General features: G+C 42.9%; 1 protein-coding gene across 1 annotated transcript in view; it reads right to left on the bottom strand.

The window, feature by feature from the left end:
- Window positions 1-20357, bottom strand: part of ERN1 (endoplasmic reticulum to nucleus signaling 1) — an 86070-nt gene that overhangs the window by 20721 nt on the left and 44992 nt on the right. Inside the window, exons 3-10 of the mRNA XM_080924664.1 lie at window positions 18083-18116; window positions 16205-16277; window positions 10810-10882; window positions 8677-8799; window positions 5550-5651; window positions 4190-4451; window positions 2760-2838; window positions 1574-1739 (exon numbers count right to left, since the gene is read on the bottom strand). Coding sequence (XP_080780790.1) covers window positions 1574-1739; window positions 2760-2838; window positions 4190-4451; window positions 5550-5651; window positions 8677-8799; window positions 10810-10882; window positions 16205-16277; window positions 18083-18116 — 912 coding nt within the window. The remainder of the gene's footprint in view (window positions 1-1573; window positions 1740-2759; window positions 2839-4189; window positions 4452-5549; window positions 5652-8676; window positions 8800-10809; window positions 10883-16204; window positions 16278-18082; window positions 18117-20357) is intronic.

Raw genomic sequence — 20357 nt, forward strand, 5'->3', positions numbered from 1 at the left:
ATGTATTCCCACTGCCTTATTTTAAGCTCACCAGTTAATTCCTCAAACGGGACCTCAGAACTGAGATCCATACTTAGCTACCCCTCTTAGAAGTCTGTTAGGTAGGCTTCCTAGTTGTCTTACTGTGACAATTTAAAGGAATCTCATTTTCCAGTTCTGCCATGGAGACTCTCCTTGCACATTTTTAGTACTTTCATATATATTTCCTTTGTGCTACTTCCTAATCACTGCCAGGAAGTTTATAGACCCTTAATTGGTACATAAAACCGAGCAGCCTCGTAATTTTAATGAGCTCTGCTCAATTAGCTTTCCCTTCCCATCAGCATAGATACAGTCACACATACTTTCTCAAACAACTTCTGAGAAGAAAAAGTGTTTTTGTATTATTTTCTTTGCTTGTATTTCACACACACACACACACACACACACAAACACAAACACACACAGAGCAATAAAGATTTAAAAGGCACAGAAAACAGGGTCTTTCAGATGCCCTGCAAATGGAATGATCAGAGCCCAAGCACACCCAGTTTCCCCTGCAGCATCTAGGTACTCATATTCTGGTCCAGACAAACCTACTGCCTGGCAGGTCCTACTGCTACCTGGGCCCACATTCTCTCAGCCACCCACATCTACTCTGGCCTACAACTCACCCCACCTCTCATATTTAGGCTAGGTCATCAGAATTGGTGTGTATTGTTGGGGGTGGGCACAGGAAGGGAAGAACTGATTTAAGAAAATTCCATCCTGCTCTAGTTACTTAGGATACTTCCCGGGGACACAATCACCCTCACTTCTGCCTCTGTTTGCAATACTGCCGTGGGGTGTCATCTCAACCACTTATCTTTGTAACCAGGCCTTTAATTCACCCTGAGGGTCAAGGATGGCTCAGGCAACAACAATGGGAAGAATTAAAAAGATAAGGGCCAGGGTCAAAGCATGCTTAGCATGCCTAAGGCCCTGGTCTCTGCCTCAGCTAGGGGAAAATGTTACCAGGGAGTAAAGGAGTCAAGCACGGTAGTGCACAGCTGTAAGCCAAGCACTTGGGAAGCACAGACTGAAACAATATGAAACAAACCAAAACTTTAGACTGAGAAGAGGAAACCCCCCTAGAGCCTGTGAAGGCCCAAGAACAGCTGACTCTTCATGGCTGCTGATCTGGTTGGTCCTCAGACTGCATAAGTATTTTGTCTTTATTTCACAACTGTCAATCATCATGGGTCTTAAACTTGTCCTGTCCAGCCTTATCCACATCCATTCCTATTCCAAATGACAAGCCTCAGCATTCCTAGTTGTAGAGCAGAAATAACAAGGGCATCCACCTCACATGGCCACCGTGTGAGGAACAGAGAGCTGAAACACCAAGTGTTTCAATCTCCGAGAGAAACCAGGTTTTTTGAGACCTGTTTAAGTAACCTGGAACTCTGTAGCTCCTTGGAAATAAAAATATACGCAGGCCTCAACCATCTTGAAATGGACAGAGCTCACAACGCGATCAGAACACAGAGTAGCAGGGCTGGCTTTTGCCCACCAGGAGGCAGCATGTTACCACCCAGGGAGAAGCAGGTCTTACCTATGAGAAGCCAGTAATTCCTCAAGTAGTTCAGCTTGCTCTTGCCTTTGAGACCAGGGTCAAACTTGAGGTCTGTGCTGGGAGTGATCACACACTCTCCTTTATCGCCAATGGTGACACCGTCTGTCTGGGGTCCTTCCAGCAAAGGAAGAGTGCTGCCTCGGGGCTGTGGAGATGGGATGCGGCGAGCTGGAGAGCTGGCAGGAGAGTTCCCCCAGGTCCTGCAGCACATCCTCTCAACCACTGTCCCCTAAAGGGACAGTTGTGGCTCACACAGCTCAGCAATCATCAACCATCAAAGCATGACACAAAGTTCCTGGGACCAGGCAAGGGAAACTCTACTGACATCTTTTTGGATTTTTTGAGTTTAGAACTCAGGCAGCCCAGGCTGTTCTGGAACTCGAGACTCTCATGTTTCCATCTCACAAGTGCTGGGATTGCAGGCATCAACTATGTCTGGTCCTGCCATGTCAGATCTTTATGTTTGGGTGTCGAGAACCAGGAAAAACATGCATTTTAGAACTCCAAGAAGCTACTATTAGAAATTCTATGGAACCATGTAAGAATCTATATGGTCAGAGATGATGCAACTGACAGTGTGGGATAAACTGCAGACACCGATGAACTGACAGCCTCTCTGCTACAGCAGCCGACCAACTCAACAGGCAGACAGTATACAACCAGCCCGGGCATTAGCACATCAGGAGTGTAATGTCCCAGTCACTCAGGAGTCACTCAAAGCAGGCTGGAGAAGCCTGAGGAGGCATGCCGTGCTCACGAGGGGATTGAGCAGGGGAAAGGAAGTGAGAGAACCAGCCATCAGAAGAAAAGAATAGAAAATGTTGGGTGATCATAGAAAACATGTGCTTGTCTGGACCATGCAACCTCCCCAAAATTAGCAGAGTGGTAGCCAGGCACAGTGAGGCTAGCTTCAAGAAAGACTGAGGGTTAGATCTGAACACACAGCCATGGGGAGCAAGAGCTTCCTGGCTTCATGAAGCTGCTTCTGTCAACATCTGCTTTCAGTGTAGGATGTGGATTTGTAGGAGTTGCTCATGGTTCACTCAGCTCTGCATTTCCCCTTCTTAACCAGATGTTTACATAAAACTCAATGACACTTTTTGCTTAAAAAAAAAAAAGAACAGAAGCAGTCAAGAGACATCTTTGGGTCCCAGAGTTGACTCACCACAACAGCAACCCCCTCATGCACCATTGAGGGAGACGCATAGAGGCTGGTGGAGTACTTCCCAACATACAGAGTAGGCCTGAGGAAAAAGAAAACATACATTTTAATCATTTTACGTCCAAACCCCATAAACTGTGGCTTTTAGACTCAAGTATCGCTGGTCACACATGGACCTTGCAATTCCCACAAGGAAACCGGCAAGATGGCAGGGGTACTGTAGAATGACAGGGCAGCAGGACTTTAGGCCCCAGCCAGTGCAGCCTGAGGAAGGGCTGTGCTGATGACTATCAGGAAGGAGACTGAGTACTCAGCACGTGCTGCCAGTTCCTCAGGTGACTGAGGGACTGCTCCATTCCAGGGAACTGCTCCATTTCAGATGCTGAGAGCAAAAGGAATATATAAGATACATCAACCAGGAAAAAATAAAAAGGAGAGGAAGTCAGTCCAATCCAAACTGAGTGATATTTCCTGGTAATCTGCTCCTGCCTGAGATATCACAGAGGGCTGTCTAGTACCAGCATGGAAACAGTGGGAACTATACCTGCAGACCTGTCTAATTACTACTGTCAGGAGGCCCTGGATCAGTCAGCCATGAAATTATCCCAACTTCTCTCTACAAATACCTTGCCCCTAAATGGTGCTTCACTGTAGACAACACTTTCACATATATGATTATACTGCAATTTCTTCACAAACCTATGGAGTGAGAAGATTGAGGCCTAACCTGTTAAGTGACTGGCAGGCGTTTAACGGGTAGAGATGAGGAATACAGCCTGCTGAGGCTTGTCACATGCATGTGACACTTTTTCTCCCCTGATTTTTAAAATGAGTATGACATGTAATAAAATTTAAAATATGCAGTCTTGTACCACAGTCTCCCCCTCATGTTCTATAGTGAATGTTCAAGAAGTCCAGGTAGGTAGACACCTGTAATCTCATCACTTAGGAAGCTGAGGCCAGACCGGGTTACATAATGGGACTTTCTCTTCAAACCCATAAACAGTACAGAACCAGTAAGAGAGAGAGAAATAATAATAGAGATAGTTTGAAGTATGAAGGGATACCACATAGCTTGCATTCTAAGGTTCCCAAATGAACCAGTAAGTTTCTTTGCGGGGGTGGGGGGGTGTTTGTTTATCTTTCAAGCCGGTTTCTCTGTAGAACCCTGGCTGTCCTGGAACTCCCTCTGTAGACCAGGCTGGCCTTGAACTCAGAGATCCACCTGCCTCTGTCTACTTCTGCTGGGATTAAAGGTGTGCACCATCACCACCCCTCCAGCTCAAAACAAGTCAGTGTTGGCTCTACATGCCTACTTGACCTCAAGAGATATCTGCTAACCCTGACTTCCCCCAGTATAGCGTACACAACACTGTAGCAGTCCCAGAATGCTGCCTGTTCTGTCCTCATCTGTCCCAACTTCTCCAACTCACGTCAGTTTGCTCTTGGCCTCTGTCTCCTTGGGGAATGGATACTTCCACTTGGTGATGCGCCCCACTTCCCCAGACATGAAGGTCAAGTAGCGTAGAGTTTCCACAGCAACGTTGATGTGCACCACCTTTCTCAGGCCCTCCCGCTGCCAGACGTAGAAGGCCACCACAGGAGAGGCATAGTTCTGGATCCACAAGACATCCCCAGATTCACTGTCCACAGTTACCACCAGTCCATCGCCATTGGACACAAAGTGGGACATCTCTAAAGATCAAACAAAGCATGTCAACCACATTCTACAACCATGACCTCTATTTTCTTGGCAAACTGCAATCATTTCATTTAAGTGGAGACTTCTAGAACATTCCCAGGTCACAAGAATTCACTGATTTCCAATGACCTCTTTACTTTTAAGACACTGAGATATGTCTAGCTTATAAAAAATTTTTATAATTTAAAAAAAATTACTCTATTAGTAAGAGTAAATGCTGGGGGGGGGGGGGAAGCCAATGCAAGTAAGTGCCAAAGACACTGACATTTTATAGTTATCAATGAAAGCCTGGGCACTCAGAGACAATGTGTGAAGTCCGGAACCAGAATAGTGAGACTGTCAGATACCAGTGTTAAGACAATAGGTTGCACAGTTATCTGAGGTGCAGAACGTGACAGCTAGAAGTATGAACCACATTTAAATGTGGACTGCCTTCTCTTACTGTGGTCTAGGGATTAGACCCAGGGACTTGGAGTAAGTTAGGCAAGATTTTTGTTGTTTTGTTTTGAGATAGTCTCTATATAACTCTGGCTGCCCTGGAATTCACAATGTAGACCTAAAATAATTTTTAAGATTCATTTATTTTATGAATACGAGTAAATACCTGCATGTATGTATTTATGTATGTATGTACCACATACTTGTTTGTACTATGTATTTATGTGTACAACTTGCATGTCTGGTGTCCACAGAGGCTAGAAGAAGGCATTTGATCTCCTGGGATGGGTTATAGGTAATAGTGAGTTACAGGAGCTATCATATGCTAGGAACTGAAAAAACTGGTCCTCTGCAAAGCAACAAGTGCCCTGAGCCATCTCTTCAGCTCCCTAGAGTGGCCTTCTTAATGGAGGTATTGATGCCACAGGCTAATGTCTCATCCTATTACCCATGTGCTGGTAGTACATTCCTTCTGTGACACATAAGGACACAAAATGTGTGCCTTCCCTTCTCTCTGGCTAAAGCTGTCATCAAAAGCCCATGGAAACTCCAGAACTTGGTGATAAAGAGTTACTTAAAAAAAAAAAAAAATCCTGCTTTCTGGAGCAGTCATTTCTATGCGGAAGATACGTCCTTTCTTCAGGCACACTTACTGTAGTCCACGTCATCCTCGGGCAGTGAGGCTGCATAATCAAAATAGGTGGCATTCCAGCGGAGCTCCCGGGTCTTGGTGTCATACATGGTAATGGTGTATTCTGGAAAACACAGACCAGTGGTTACCAAGGAGGGGCTGGGGAACCTACTGAGGTGTTATATAGTTACAAGAACATTTTCATCAAATTGTGTCAAGGCTATCCGTGTGGAAAGGACTGGGTGGAGGACTAAAGCCCCAGACAGAAGAGTGAACCAGACAGAGACAAGTCGCCCTTGCTCTGCTGTGAAAAGCAGTTCACAGAATCATTAGCCATGCAATGGTTGTTTTTAACCACTAGGTTTCAGAGTTCTTTATTACACAGTAAGTCAGAGGTAATATTAGAAATGGGTTCCTAAGTTGGGCAGTGGTGTTACAAGCCTTAATCCCAGCACTCAGGAGTCAGAGGCAGGCGGGTCTGCAAAGTGAATTCCAGGACAGCCAGGGCTACAAAGACACACACTCTCTCTCTCTCTCTCTCTCTCTCTCTCTCTCTCTCTCTCTCTCTCTCTCTCTCTCTCTCTCTCTCTCTCTCTCTCTCAAAGACTCTCTCTCTCAAAGACTCTCTCTCTCTCTCTCTCTCTCTCTCTCTCTCAAAGACTCTCTCTCTCTCTCTCTCTCTCTCTCTCTCTCTCTCTCTCACACACACACACACACACACACACACACCAGAAAGAAGAAAAGGAGAAGAAAATGTGTACCTAGAAGTGGAACGGTACCATAACAAAAACCTAAAGCTCATGGCACTGACTTTGTGAGCTGATGGAGGAAGGTGGGAAGGTGACAGGAGATGTGGAGACATATATCTTGAAAGGACCAGTGAGGAAGGCTGGTGGGGGCTGAAAGGGGCAGTCTGGCTAGGCGCTTATAGAGTGGACACAGTGAAGCTGCTTCACTTGGAAGACGGGAGGGGAGCCGACTGGACTCTGCAATCTAGCTGATGAGACTTGAGGCAGCAGCAGAAAGTGCTAAATGGTTTTCCTAGCTGTGTGTGGCATGCTACAAGATAATGCGTCAGGAAGAAACTGTGCTAGTTTCACAGAGGTAATAGAGCTCAGAATGGACTCTCCAGCTGAAATAGACTCCCAAAAAAAAAAAAAAAAAAAAAAAGACTAAAAAGGAAGTCCAGAGTAAGTTCCAGGTCAAGGTTAAAATCAAACTCAGGTGAATCTATAATCTATACCATCCTTCTTGGAGACCTCAGGAAGGTGATACTCTGGAGGCCTTTACCTAACAGACTGACTATACTTTGACACATGAGAAGCCTACCAAGTGCTTAAAGGAGTAATATTAGTACAGTAATCAGATAGTAAAGTGGGGAGAGATCCAGGCTTCCTACTTTTAACAAGGAACACATTGAGAAAGCTACAAAACTAGTTGTTTTTGTTTTCTTTCTTTCTCTCTTACTAGTTCACTTAATTTTATTTCACATGTACTGGTGTGAGGGTATCAGATTCCTGAAACTAGAGTTATAGACAGTTGTGAGCTGCCATGTTGGTGCTGAGGACTGAGCCCAGGTCTCCTAGAAGAGCAGCCAGTGCTATTAATAAGTCGTCTCTCCAGCCCATCTTTCTTTAAAAAAAAAAAAAAAAAAAAAATATATATATATATATATATATATATATACATATGTATATATATGTGTGTGTGTGTGTGTGTGTGTGTGTAAAATCCTTTACCCTTTCTCCTTTCCTTTTGAACACGAATGTTTATTACAGCCACTCTGTCTCCCTGTACACCAAGTCGAAGAAGGGAAGAGCCTCCTCCCATCCCTCTCATTGTCCATTAGGATACGGTTCCCACAGCCCGGGCTGGTCTCGCACTCACATGCATCGGAGGCTGCACCGCATTCCTGACTACCTTGCCTTTACCTCCCTCATGTTTGTTTGAGATTGCAGGTGTGCACCACCATGTTCAGTGAAAATTTGTCTCTTTAATTCAGTTTCCAGATCAGAGGATCCTCATCTACCATCATGCCTGACTCAGATGCCAAGACACTGGGTTTTGACTGGACTTTGGGGATGGTGGGAGGAGGTGAACAGATTTTGTAGGTGGGAAAGCTGCACTACTGTAGGCAGAGAACAGACTATGAAAGACGGCTGAACAGGACCATCATCACTCTTTCTTGCGTGTGCAAACCACTTTTTTCTATCAAAAGGCTGTGCCTTTGTCTTCACCCTAGGCTTTGGACATGCTTTGACCAAATGGCTGAAGCAGAGAAAGCTGTGGGGGGCATTCTAATACCCACTTTTGCCCAAGAAGGAGCCATGTCAGAAAGTACAGGTTATCCACAAGTTTACATGGATCCCAGATAAGTCATCCCAGCATAAAGAGTGGAGATCTGTGTGAAGCCCTCCTGAATTACTCAGTCAAAGCATTAGGAACAATGAAATGGCCAACGGATAATGGGACAATGCCTTTAATGGACTAAGTACACACATTCCAACCAAAGCCAGAGCATGTTCAAATTCCCTCCAATACCCCAATTCTACCAGAGGCCCATGCTGTTTTTATCCCTGTGTGAAGCTGGGACTCACTCTAAGGCTTTATTTGATGGAAGGAACAAATCTTAAGTAGTCCTAACAGCTGGAAGTGAGGAGACTTGATTTTTATAGGGAGGATGGCTGCTGTAACAGGCCTGTCAACTCGCACATGTGTCCCCAGAATAGGAGAGTTCAAATGGAGTGTTCCTAAGCAAGGTGTGAGCTTGCAGCCAGAGAAACGGCTTCACGGAGGAACTTTTGAGCAGAGCTGTGAAAGGAGAAAGGACATTTACTTGCCAGACAGGCAAAACCAGGCCTACCTGGTGGAGAGACCCACTCCACTGAGGCCTTAAAAACAGCACTGCTGTTCAGAGAGCTGAAGGTAGTGCACCTACTGAAAACATTTCAAGAAGGACAATACAGCAGCTGGGTCATAGAATCATCTGGACACATTCCCTGGGGTCTGAAGGGTCTGAGAACTCTGGCTGCTCAGAGAGGGCAACTCTGGCCACTTTTAGAGAACAAATCTATAACAGGTCAGGGAAGGAGCTTTGTGTCATTCACTATAGAAACAGGAAGGCTGTACAACAAAGATGTATTTCTTACCTGTCCGTCCAAGATAAAGAAGGGAAGTTGATGGGCAAAGACTATCTGCAAAGGCTGATGACAAAGTCTGTTGCTTCTCACCAGTCAGGAGGTCAATAACATACCAAATGTCTTGCTTTTTACCTGGAATATTAGTGGACACACTGTTAACATCCACTGCAAATGGAAATAAATGGCATTGCCAAGGTGGCCCTGTGCGGGGAGGCAGGCCTGAGATCCCTAGGATGCTGGAGATGCTTCTAGACTGCTCTGGAAGTGACAAAGTAAATAGTAATGTCACATAGTAACTCCTTGGGCCACTGACTCTTATACTAATAACCTAAAGCTGACACAAACATTTCTCTAAACCTTACAGTATAAAAAAGTTCTCTAACTTTCAAGTTGGATTTTATTGCTTTGAATAACTATCTTAAACATGAAAATTCTTGCCAGTCCTTTTCCCATGAATGAGGATCTATATAAATACAAGTATACCTAGGGGCTCACCTCCTGGTAAATATGATTCATAATCTTCAACAACCCTACCAATTAGCCCACATATGAAGCAACACATAACTATAATTAGCTAGTACCTGTGACTGGTCAGCAGAGTTACTGTAACCTGATGCTAATGAGGCTAAAGTTATCTCAACTTTGTTTCTAGCTAGTAAACTATTCCCAGGTCACAGGTTGTACCCCTCGCCTTGGTCAGCTAATTAAATATGAACAGGCAGACAGCACAGCCACATAAACACTTTTAGAAAAACAAACAACATATGTTCTGTGGCACAGCCCTGGGCATCTTGGTTTGAAGGCCAACAGCCTCCTTAATGTGTACACTTCTGTTTTTTAAGCCACACCTCTCTGGTCATTTATGCTTTTATTCTTTAATAGTTATTTCCTACATCCAAATTCCATGGAAGCAGAATATAGAGAAGCCAGAGAAGGTCACAGGGCACCAGAATTTGTTAAAACTATATTTAGCTGTAACACACCAGATTCTACACATGCACAACTTGTTTGTGGATCTTAATTGTTCTCAAAAATAAAGTCTGCATAGGTCTGAAGATAGAGAGTAAATTATATCCAAGTAAATAGGACCATAAATACCTTCCATCTATGTGACATGCATCTGGTTACTTCAAGGACCAATGCAGTCTGTATAATCTACCTATAGCTCCAATGGATGGACTGAATAACTAAACACTCATAAATACACTCAGTGAAATCACTTAAGACATGGTACAAAGATGGTGGAAACACAATATCCTGTAACCATAGATGATGAATTGTTGGCAAAAGCTGGAAGACAAGTATGGAACTAGTCAAAAGATAGTCATATGGGCCCAGGGCATGGCCTAGAGGAGGGAAGGTTTGCTAGTCATTTCCTCTAACTCCCTGGGCCAGGAGTTCCTCATTCTGAAAGACTCATGCAAGAAGTAGGAGCACTGGTGTCCCTAGAAAAAACTTAAAAACCAGCCTGCATTTGAGACTTGGAAATGAACAAGAGACCCTGAAGCATGAATAGGCAATACACACTTTCAGTTCCTCAAAAAGAAAGCTTGCTGCATAAACATGGACTATTATTGCTACTAGAATTTCAAGATAAATACAGTTCTTTGTGCTACAAATACATTTTATTGACATTTTGGCAGCTTGTTGTGGGTCCTAACTGCCGAAGAAAAGCAGGTGAGCTGATGCTTTAAAAGCTGTGACCCCACTGGTATGAAGGCAGCTTATATACTCAAGCTGCTAAGTGCTGCTACCAAATATTCTAATAGCAGGAAATACTAGGGAAGCCCTATAATTAATAGGCAGGGCCTGGCTTCCCTTCCTTGGCTTGGACTATTGTATTCACTTTAAATTTTATTCATTTGCAGCTGGGTATGTTGTAATAATAAAATAACAGCCAATACAACAGCTAGAAATGTATTAAATTAGTAACCATATTAACAGTGTCAATTTTTCCTTAGAGGGGAGAGCTCTTTCTTAATGACCCTATCATGCTGGCATGAACAACCAAAGCAAAAAAAAAGACTTTTCTCAGGAAGTTTTTAAAGACAGTGACAACAACCTGCTCTCTCAACCAAAACTCTCCCAGGATCCAGGATTCACTTTCAAAAAGAACCAAGTTTTTTGGTGCTGAACTCTTACCCATGTAGAGGATTCCATCTGAACTTCGGCACGGAGATGCCTGAACCAATTCTGGGATGGTAAAGGGTAGTTTCTTTAAAAAGAAAAGGAAAGAAAAACAGGGGAAAAAAAAGTTAACTAAGTCTTGTGAAATGACTGTCGTTTTACCAGGCATGCTGTTTCTGTTACCCAGTTCTTCTAAAAACAGAGAAACACATTGCAGAAGGGAGTTTCTAGCTGGAACCTAAGGAGGAGGTCCTGGGCTTCCACATCAACTTTCAACTGCCTCTGGGTTCCTCCACCTCTGAACTCTGTACACCCACTCATTTATTTGACACAGGATGTGCAGGGTCCTCAGGTCTCCTGTCCAGGTATTCCCTGAGGGTGCCATAAACCTTTTGTGAGAAGATCACACAAATATGGAGAGTTACAGTCTTGGCTTTTTATTTTTTTATTTTCTATTTTAAATTGAGGCAGGGTTTCTCTGTGTAGCCTTGGCTGTCCTGGAACTTGCTCTGTAGACCAGGCTGGCCTCAAACTCACAGAGATCCACCTGCCTCTGCCTCCTGAGTGCTGGGATTTAAGGCATGCACCACCATGCCTAGGATCAGTCTTGGATATTTTAAGGGAGAAATATCCTGTCTTCAAAATCTGTCCCAAAGACAGCCAGACTAGGTAGAATGACGGTGTCATTACCATGGCATTAATGCTGAAAAGAAGCAACTTCAAAGTAAGTTCAAGCTTCAAGGGAAGGAGAAGCCATGGCTGCATGGGCAACACAAAGGTCTGAATTTTGGTGTTTTCTTCAGTAAGTAATTCTCTATTGAAAATGCAGCCTTTGGTTATAAAAAGGAAGTTAGGGTAGGTGCCAGGAAAAGAAACTCTTAAGAACTCCTAACATTTCAACATATTTCATCATAAACTGCTTTTTCTGAGCCCACAGCTGACCTGATGTCAGCTTCTAGCCGCTGCTTGTTTTGGTGAACTTTATTTTTGGAATGGGCCCTGAAACCATGTGGATACCTGCTGTTAGCTTCTACTACACTGTCACCTTTTCTCCAAACAAGATGTCTTGTTACTGTTAATAAACAGAGCCGTAGGCAGTAATTAACTATCTGCATTTTCCCATCATTCCAACATTCAAACTAAACTTTAGAAAAAGAAAAATGCCAGCAAAAGGTAGTAATGCCTAGAGCTTGAAGATATTTCTAGAATCACAAAGTCCAGTGCTCTCTGGGGTGCTATGCTCCAAAACAGAACCTACAACAGCTCTGAGACCATCCATAGGAAATCACACCTCTTTAAGTCCAAACACCAATCCTGGAAGCTTTGGTCTTGATACATTTCTTGACTTGTTTTTTCTATACCTCTAAAGTAGGGGCAACGCCCATGGACTAACAAGAAGTTCAAATGAGATTGACGTATACTATCAGTCCACACTATTTCTAGAAAGCAAAATGCTTAAAACACAGATGTGTTTCATATGATGTAGAAAGAAACCAATGCAAAGACACGTGAAGGGTGAAGTGTTCCACCCCCAGGCTTGCCTTTGTCTGCATCAGCCCCAGGTGCTCGAAACCTAACTTTAAAATACCCATTTGGGAGCCCACAATCCACGGAAGAGTCTAGACCAAGAGTTTCTATCCTCGGCTGCACCTTAGAACCACATGAAGGCTCTTCAAGCTTCTGGATGAAGCACAACACACAGCAGAACAGGACTCATAAGCATAGCTCAGTATTGCACCAAGTAAACGTATCTGTCACCAACATCCTCAGAGAGCATGTCAAGCTCTTTGGAAACTCCCTCTGTGCCCTTTTGTTGCTATTAACTCTCAGGGGTAACTATTATCCTAATTCTAAAACCAACAGAATCTAGCTGTTCCCCCCCCCCCCCCCCCAGATTTTGAGATTTATGAAATGAACCCTGTCTATCAAGGGTTTGTTTGTTTGTTTGTTTGTTTTGGGGCAGGGTTTCTCTGTGTAGACCAGGCTGGTCTCAAACTTAGAGAGATCTGTCTGTCTCTGCTGGAATTAAAGGCATGTGCCACCATAGCCTGGCTGTCATGTTTTACTTAGTGTTACATTTGTGGGATAGATCCATGTTGTATGCACTGTGGAGAATTGTGCAGCTGAGCATTCAACTGAACAACCATCTCATAATTTATTTCTCCATTCTATTATTTATTGATTGATTGATTGATTGGCCAACTTGACATGGGCTGAAGTCATCTTAGAAGGAAACCTCAACTGAGAGAATGCTCCCATCAGATTGGCCTATAGGCAAGCCTGTGGGGCATTTTATTGATAAATGATTGATAGGTTCCTATACATCAGTAGTATAGGTAGTAGCTAGAAGGTGCAAACCAGTAAGCTGCACACCTGCATGATTTTTGCTGCAGTTACTGAGGTTACAGAGTATGACCTGAGAGCTGCTGCCATGAAATAAACTCTGTCCACTCTAAGTAGTTTTGGTGCTGGTCTTTACACAGCACTAGAGCCCTGCTAAGACAATGTCTCTGGCGAGAACGTATCCATGCATTTCTCTTGAGCACATGCCAGGCATGGTGTTACTTGGTTGTAGTTTGAAGTGGAAACTTCTAGTTTCTTTGGAAAGTCAGTGATGTCAAATGATGGTTTCTTGCGCACACAGGTGGAAGATGTTTCGCTGGAGCAGACTTGGGAAAAAAATGTCTTCCTGAAGCAGGCACAGGTGAAAGGATGTCTTAATATAGAAAACAGGTAAAAGGACCTGTGATGAAGGAGGATAAACATGACCCACACAGACAGTGCCTTGGTTTGGTTTGCTCTTTCTCACTATTCTTCGATAACGACATGCATGCACTGGTTTGCCTTACACAGAGTCGTTAAACTCCACTTGTGGTAAAGCTGCCATTGAGAGGAACTTGGAGGTTTCTCCAGGACTGAACTACAGCTGCTGGTTCACGCCTGGTGTCTGCCTGCCTAGAGGGACTGGTCTGCAGCAGCTGAGTCACACTTGGTCTTTGCTATGGGTCTGAACTGCTGCCAAAGATCAAGCTCACCCCCAAAGAACTATTGCTAAACAGGTCCACTTCCCCCATATCCTAAAAACTTCCACTACCTCTAGTGGGAAGGTTGAACACTTTTTAAAAGATGCAAAAAAATGTGTGCCTACAGTAGGTTCTGTCACATATGCTGCTGCTGAGCCAGTTGTACTGCCTGCACCTCCCCATGGACAGTGTTCTGGTTATTGGCATCTCCACAAACATGAGGTTCCTCTTTCTTCTGCTAGATGTTCCAGTCTTCATACCTACACCGGGTAGAAGCTGGCCTTATGACTTCAATTTGTATTTTCCTAATGACACTTCTTCATGCATCTATTCAGCATTTGAATACACTTTTCTACCTTTCTATTGGCTTGTGTGTTTTGGTTTTTGGTTTTTTGTTTTTGAGTTTTTTGGTGTTTTGAGACAGGGTCTCAATCTGTAGCCCTGGCTGGTCTTCAACCCACTATATAGACCCATCAGGTTGGCCTCAAACTCAGAGATCTGCCTGCCCCTGCCTCTACTTGGAAAGAAAGGTGTGCATCACCATGCCTAACAATTTGTCTTTTTTCCTAATAGCACACAGGACTTTTATTAATAAATACATGATTTGTCTGAAACTGATTTTTATTTCGATGAATGTATACTTAAGATATCTTATTTCTATATAGATACCCACTGATCTCTTTGTACCCCCTTGTGCTGGGGAGCAAAGCTAGAGTTCTATATATATATGCAAGGCAAGTGTTTTCCTACTGAGCCATATTCCCATCCCAAGATGTACACTATTTATTAAAAACCGTACCCCCTGCCAGAGTGTTACAAATATTTGTTACAAATCAGGTGGTCATCTATGTGGATTAATTTATAAATTTTCTTTTCTGGAGAACTTAAAAAGACTAATAACTTAGATCAAGAGTGGGACTAAGACCTAGGTTGTCTTTTTGTAGGTATATACAGGCTTTCATTATATATCCCTAGTATATAGTCTGTATAGTCTTACTGTATAGTCTGAGCTGATCTGGAACTTTCCAGGTAGACCAGGCTATACTCAAATCCACGGAGATCTGCCTTTGCCTCCTAAGTGCTAGTATTAAGGACATGCATACCCAAATCTGGCTAGGTTTGGGATGTCTTTTTTTTTTAAATGTTTTATTTATTTTTACATGTACAAATGTCTGTCAAATTATTTTGTATATCATATGCATGCAGAGCCCGAGGTAAGTGGAAGGCAACAGATGCCCTGGAACTGGAGTTACTGGTTGAGTAAATGGTTGAGCTGCTGTGTTGACGCTGGGAGTTGAACCTAGGTCCTCTGAAAAGCAAGAGCAACCAGTGCTCTGAGTCATCTCTTGAGCCCAACAGGCTCAGTAATTTTTTTTTTTTTAAAGCATACCTCAGGTTATTATAATGTGTAGCAAACATTGAGAATTACTGGTCTAGAATCCCAAGTGGAGCTAGTGGCAAGGTATCACATGCTTTCCCTAAAAAAGAAACATTTTTCTCTGATATGAGATGGGTGGAGACTTTTTAAAACTTTTTTTATGACATTTCTTTATCTGTGTGTGCTGTTCGTAGGATTGAATGTGTGCCATAGCACACATGTGGAGGCCAGAGAACAACTTAGGAGTCAGTTCTCTCCTTCCGCCACGTGGGTCCTGGGGATCCAACCTGGATTAGCAGCATTGGTACAAAGTGTCTTTAACTAGAGTCTGTAAACAGTTAATCCAGTAAACAGTATTTCAAACTACATTTCTTGCTCTCAAGTTTAAGGTCTCTAGTTAGAGTAAGCATGTCACTATGGTGAGCCCTCTCTACCTCCAATGTACTGTCTGGACAGCAGCATCTGCTGGTATGTGTCTGGGATTCTGAGCTATGGCTATACAATCAAAAGCTCATTTAGGGGCTGGAGAGATAGCTCCTCAGCAGGTAAAAGTGCTTGCCGTGCAAGCATGAGGCCCTGAGTTCAAACACCCAAAGTGCACTTGAATGCCAGACACGTAGTTTGCATGTCTATAATCCCAACAGTCCTACCTAGAGATGGGAGACAGAGGGAGGAGAGTCACTCGAAGTCTGTAGGTCAACTATCCTGGCTACAGAGTGGGAAAACAACCGCCTGTCTCACCTAAGGCTGTCTTCTGACTCTATATATGTACTGTGACATACACACATGCATTCATAAACACGAATATGCGAACACATACTACACACACACACAAATTAGGAAAAAAAGCTAAGTTAGGAAGCTCTACAAAGGCAGTGATGTTATACCAGTTTATCGGAATCAGAATCCCTAGCAGTTTGCATAAAGCTCCCAGGTGCTCTCACATAGAGAAGCAGGTAAGGTCACAGTTAGGAACCTCAGAGTATACAAAGAAGCTAAATATTCTCACCGTCAGGCCTTCATTGTTCTTGCCTCCAAGTGTGTATAGACTGCCATCATTGGGGTCTGGGAGGAAAGCAGGCCTAGAAATTAAATAAAAAATGTCAATGATAAACTATAGCCCAGGACATAGACCAAAAGACCAAAATGATCAAAACTATGCAGAGCTATGGCATGGGGGACAAATGAGTATGTGGAAGGCAACTTTACCAACTGCTTTTTCCACATCAGTCACATACAATTAAAATACCCCATGGAGGTACATATTCTACTTAAGTGGAGAAAAATAACCTGAGAAAGAAAAGTCACATACTGTGAATGATGATGAAATCAATGAAAAGGGCTTAGCAAATCTATTTTTAACTTCCATGTCCACTGTACCTGGACATCGACAATTAATATTTAACAGAAACAGTTGCATGCATCTCAGACCAAATCCAAAGTTTTATTTATTTTTAAAGACTTTCATAAATGTACATATGGTATGTTTTGATCCTGTCCATTTGCCACATCCCCTTTCATCTACTCCTACACCTCTCCTGCCAAGTATATGCACCGAAAGTATGCCTGCTGGTCTCCTGGAACTGGGGATGCAGACGGTGGTGAGCTACTATGTGCACGCTGGGAACTAAATCCCAGTCCTCTGCAGGAGCAAGCAGTACGTGCTCTTAACTGCCGAGCTATCTCAGCTGCCCTCTTCTTAATCTTTAAAAAACAATCCAATAAGTCTAATTAGTGTTGCCAGTATCTACTTGTCATTTTCAACAAACATTTATTTCTTCAATGGCAGCAATAAATGCAGACTCAGAGAACACGCTAGGGAGACAGACCGAGGCCCGTCAGTAGGATCCCACAAGAAAACGAGAGGTGGGTCTTGTGTCAGGTGAATGTGATAAAGAAGGAACTCTAATTAGTGCCGACAAGGAACCCTTTTTCTAATCTCTTCTCAACTTAGGTTGTTCCATCATTTCAGGCTCTTACAGGTGACAATACTCCCTTGAATGTGCACACATTCTAAAAACAGGTTACCTTCACCTTTCCTTTCTCTGATGTGATATGGTGAATAAAGAGAGATCCAGAGGTTGGAGAGATGGGTTCAGAGGTTAAGAGCTGTCTACTCTTCTAGAAGATCGTGTTCCATTCCCAGAACCCACACGGTGACTCACAACCACCTTGTTAACTCCAATCCCAGGAAACCTGATGCCCTCTCTGACCTCACATGGGCCATGTGATACATAAATATGCAGAGGCCAAACAACCATACACATAAAACAAGCAAACAAACAAATAAATTTGTCTTTAAAAATTAATAAGTAGGGCTGGAGAGATGATGGCTCAGAGGTTAAGTGCACTGGCTGTTCTTCCAAGGGTCGTGAGTTCAAGTCCCAGCAACCACATGATGGCTCACAATTAACTGTAATGGGATCAATGCCCTCTTCAGGTATGCCTGAAGACAGCTACAGTGTATTTACATATATCAATAAATCTTTTTTTTTTTTTTTTTTTTTTTTTTTTTTTTTTTTTAAAAAGTACTGACTTCTTCCAGGCACCTAGAATGAAGGCCTTTTTTTTTTTTAATTTTTGGTTGAGGGTCTTAAAGCCCACACCCACAGCAACACACCTACTCCAACAAGGCCACACCTTCTAATAGTGCCGCTCCCTGGGTCAAGCATATGCAAACCATCATACACATTACATTAACAATCAACCCTTTTAAATACAACTGTCTTCTTCCTCACCCAAGGAACAGAGGTTTCTGTCATACCACCTGAAAACGTCTATGTCTTAAAAATCCTTGTTACACTTTAAACTTGAGCATATATTTGTGCCCAGCAACTAAATGGGATGGTAAGTCAGAAGGAAATACTAAGGAGAAAAGGAAACTTACTCTTCCACGTGTGTTGGAACCTGCAGGACTGGATCTGTGCAAAAGAACAAGAAGTATCATCAGAAGGGCCCTGAAATGTCAGGGCCCTGGAGGTTTCCCAGGACCAACTTACAAGCTGTAGCAAGAACTAAGGCTGACCTGCACTGTATAAGTCATGTGAGGACGCTTCAGAAACACAACGAGGCACAAAGGTGTGTGCTGACAATTCTTACTAAGTGAACATAGTACAAGCTAAGGTACATAGAGTGGGTGGAGAGAAGGCTGGGTGATTCAAAGCATTTGCTGCTCCTGCAGAGGACCCACGTTGGATTCCCAGCACCAACATGGCAGCTCACAGCCGTCCATAACTCCAATTCCAGGTGATCTGATGCCCTCTTCTACCCTCTGAAGGCACCAAGCATACATGGTTCATATACCCACACAGGTAAAACATTCACACATAAAAATAAATAAATCTAACGAAACATTTTAAATATTTACTTTTATTTTATAATAAATGTAAATAAATACAAATGTGTGTTTTGCCCACATGTATGTCTCTGTGCCATGTTCATAAAAAGTGTCTGCAGAGGCCAGAAGAGAGCATTGGAAACCTGGCAGTGGGGTTACAGGTGGTTGTGAATCACCATATGCATGTTGGTATTATAAAGCCAGGTCCTCTAGAAGAGCAGACAGTGTTCTAAACCCCTGAGCCATCTCTCCAGTCCCCACCACAGGAATTTCTAAAATCTGAGTCATTAATTGCTATTGGGAAACCTAGGGTCGGAGTAGATATTCCCATTAGGAAATGCCACACTCACAACTGATGCTAACTGTTTAGTAAAAGCCCTTGCAGCAGCTTGTAGCAGTCTCAATGGCTTCACGTATTGATTCTCTTTGATCCACTAATTGTATTTCTGTAAAATCTAGCTTAAAATAGTAGAAAGTACAAGAAAAGCTATTTGTACAAAGATGTTCACAATAGCATTATAAATTAAATAAGTATTATCTGTTTGGCAGAAAATTAAGGCCTCTAAAAAGTTTAACAAAATTTTGTTTTAGTTGTTTTTTTTGTTTTCTGTTTTGTTTTGAGACAAGGTCTGACTAGCTCTGGCTGGCCTTGAACTCACAGAAATATCAGCCTCTGCCTCCTGAGTGCTGGGATTAAAGTTGTACATCATCAGGCCCAGTGCTAATAAGCCTAAGTTTTTCTGCTTCTGTAGTCTATAGTCAGGTAAAAAGTACATTTACATAGGTTATAATGTAACAATACAGAAAACCTTCAGTACAACAGAAAAACACTAGATGGAAATATCAAAAATATTAATGATCTTTTTAAAAGCATGACCAAATTTCACCTTTTCTATTTTTTTCAAATTTTCTACACGATTGGATTTTACTTTTTCAATTAGAAAAAAAAATTTTTTTTCTTCTCTGTGTACAGCAGGAATTTCTATGTTTATAGTCATAAAATCTGGCTGAATTTCTCTTCAGAGGTTCTCCAGAGAGAAACATTTTCACAAGATTTTGTATGCAGAGTTCTAGACTCAGGAGGCTTGTGGTGACAGACAGCTGTCTGATCTTCTTGTCACTTGGGACTCTCCTGTGAAGTAGTCTTTCAAGCCTTATCATATGCTGACACTGCTTACAACAGAGACACACACCAGATGTGGTCTGCAGGCAGCAAACAAACAAATTCACTAAACCAGAGAACCCGCAGGAAACAAGGTGAACTTTCAGTCAGTAAGCACATGTTTATCTTTCCCATTAATCACCTCTCAGTACACTCTCACAAACAGACTGATGCAAGAGACAGGAAATAAAGACACACGACACTCACTCAACTGAAATAAAGCAGGCAAGGTGCAATTAAGGCCCAGGATCTCCAACTCAGCCCCAAAGCCCTGCAAGCCATAAAAGCCAGCAAAAGCAAGAATGCCAGACTCCAGAGAAAGCACAGCACTGTAAAAAGCCATTTTTTTTTGCTCGCTTCAGCCACTTAATGGTGCCACAGGTAAAACAGAGGGAGAAGGTACTGCTAAAAATCTAGCAATTACAAAAGTAAGAAGACATGATGTTAAAGTGTTTGAATTCCTACTCATAGCCTACCTGATCTCTGCTGTGCAATGTTTGCTCAGTTTCCTGGACTTCAGAGGCAGATTTCCCTAGCTTTTTATGGCTTATCTACCGGCCCTTTGATTTTGGGGGCCTGGGGTCTTAAGATGTACCCTGCATCATAAGTCATAGAATATCAGTGGAAAACAGAAGGCTCCCTCTGCCAACAAGATCAGTGTTG

The sequence above is a fragment of the Micromys minutus genome (assembly GCF_963924665.1).
Source record: "Micromys minutus genome assembly, chromosome: 10".
Taxonomy (NCBI): domain Eukaryota; kingdom Metazoa; phylum Chordata; class Mammalia; order Rodentia; family Muridae; genus Micromys; species Micromys minutus.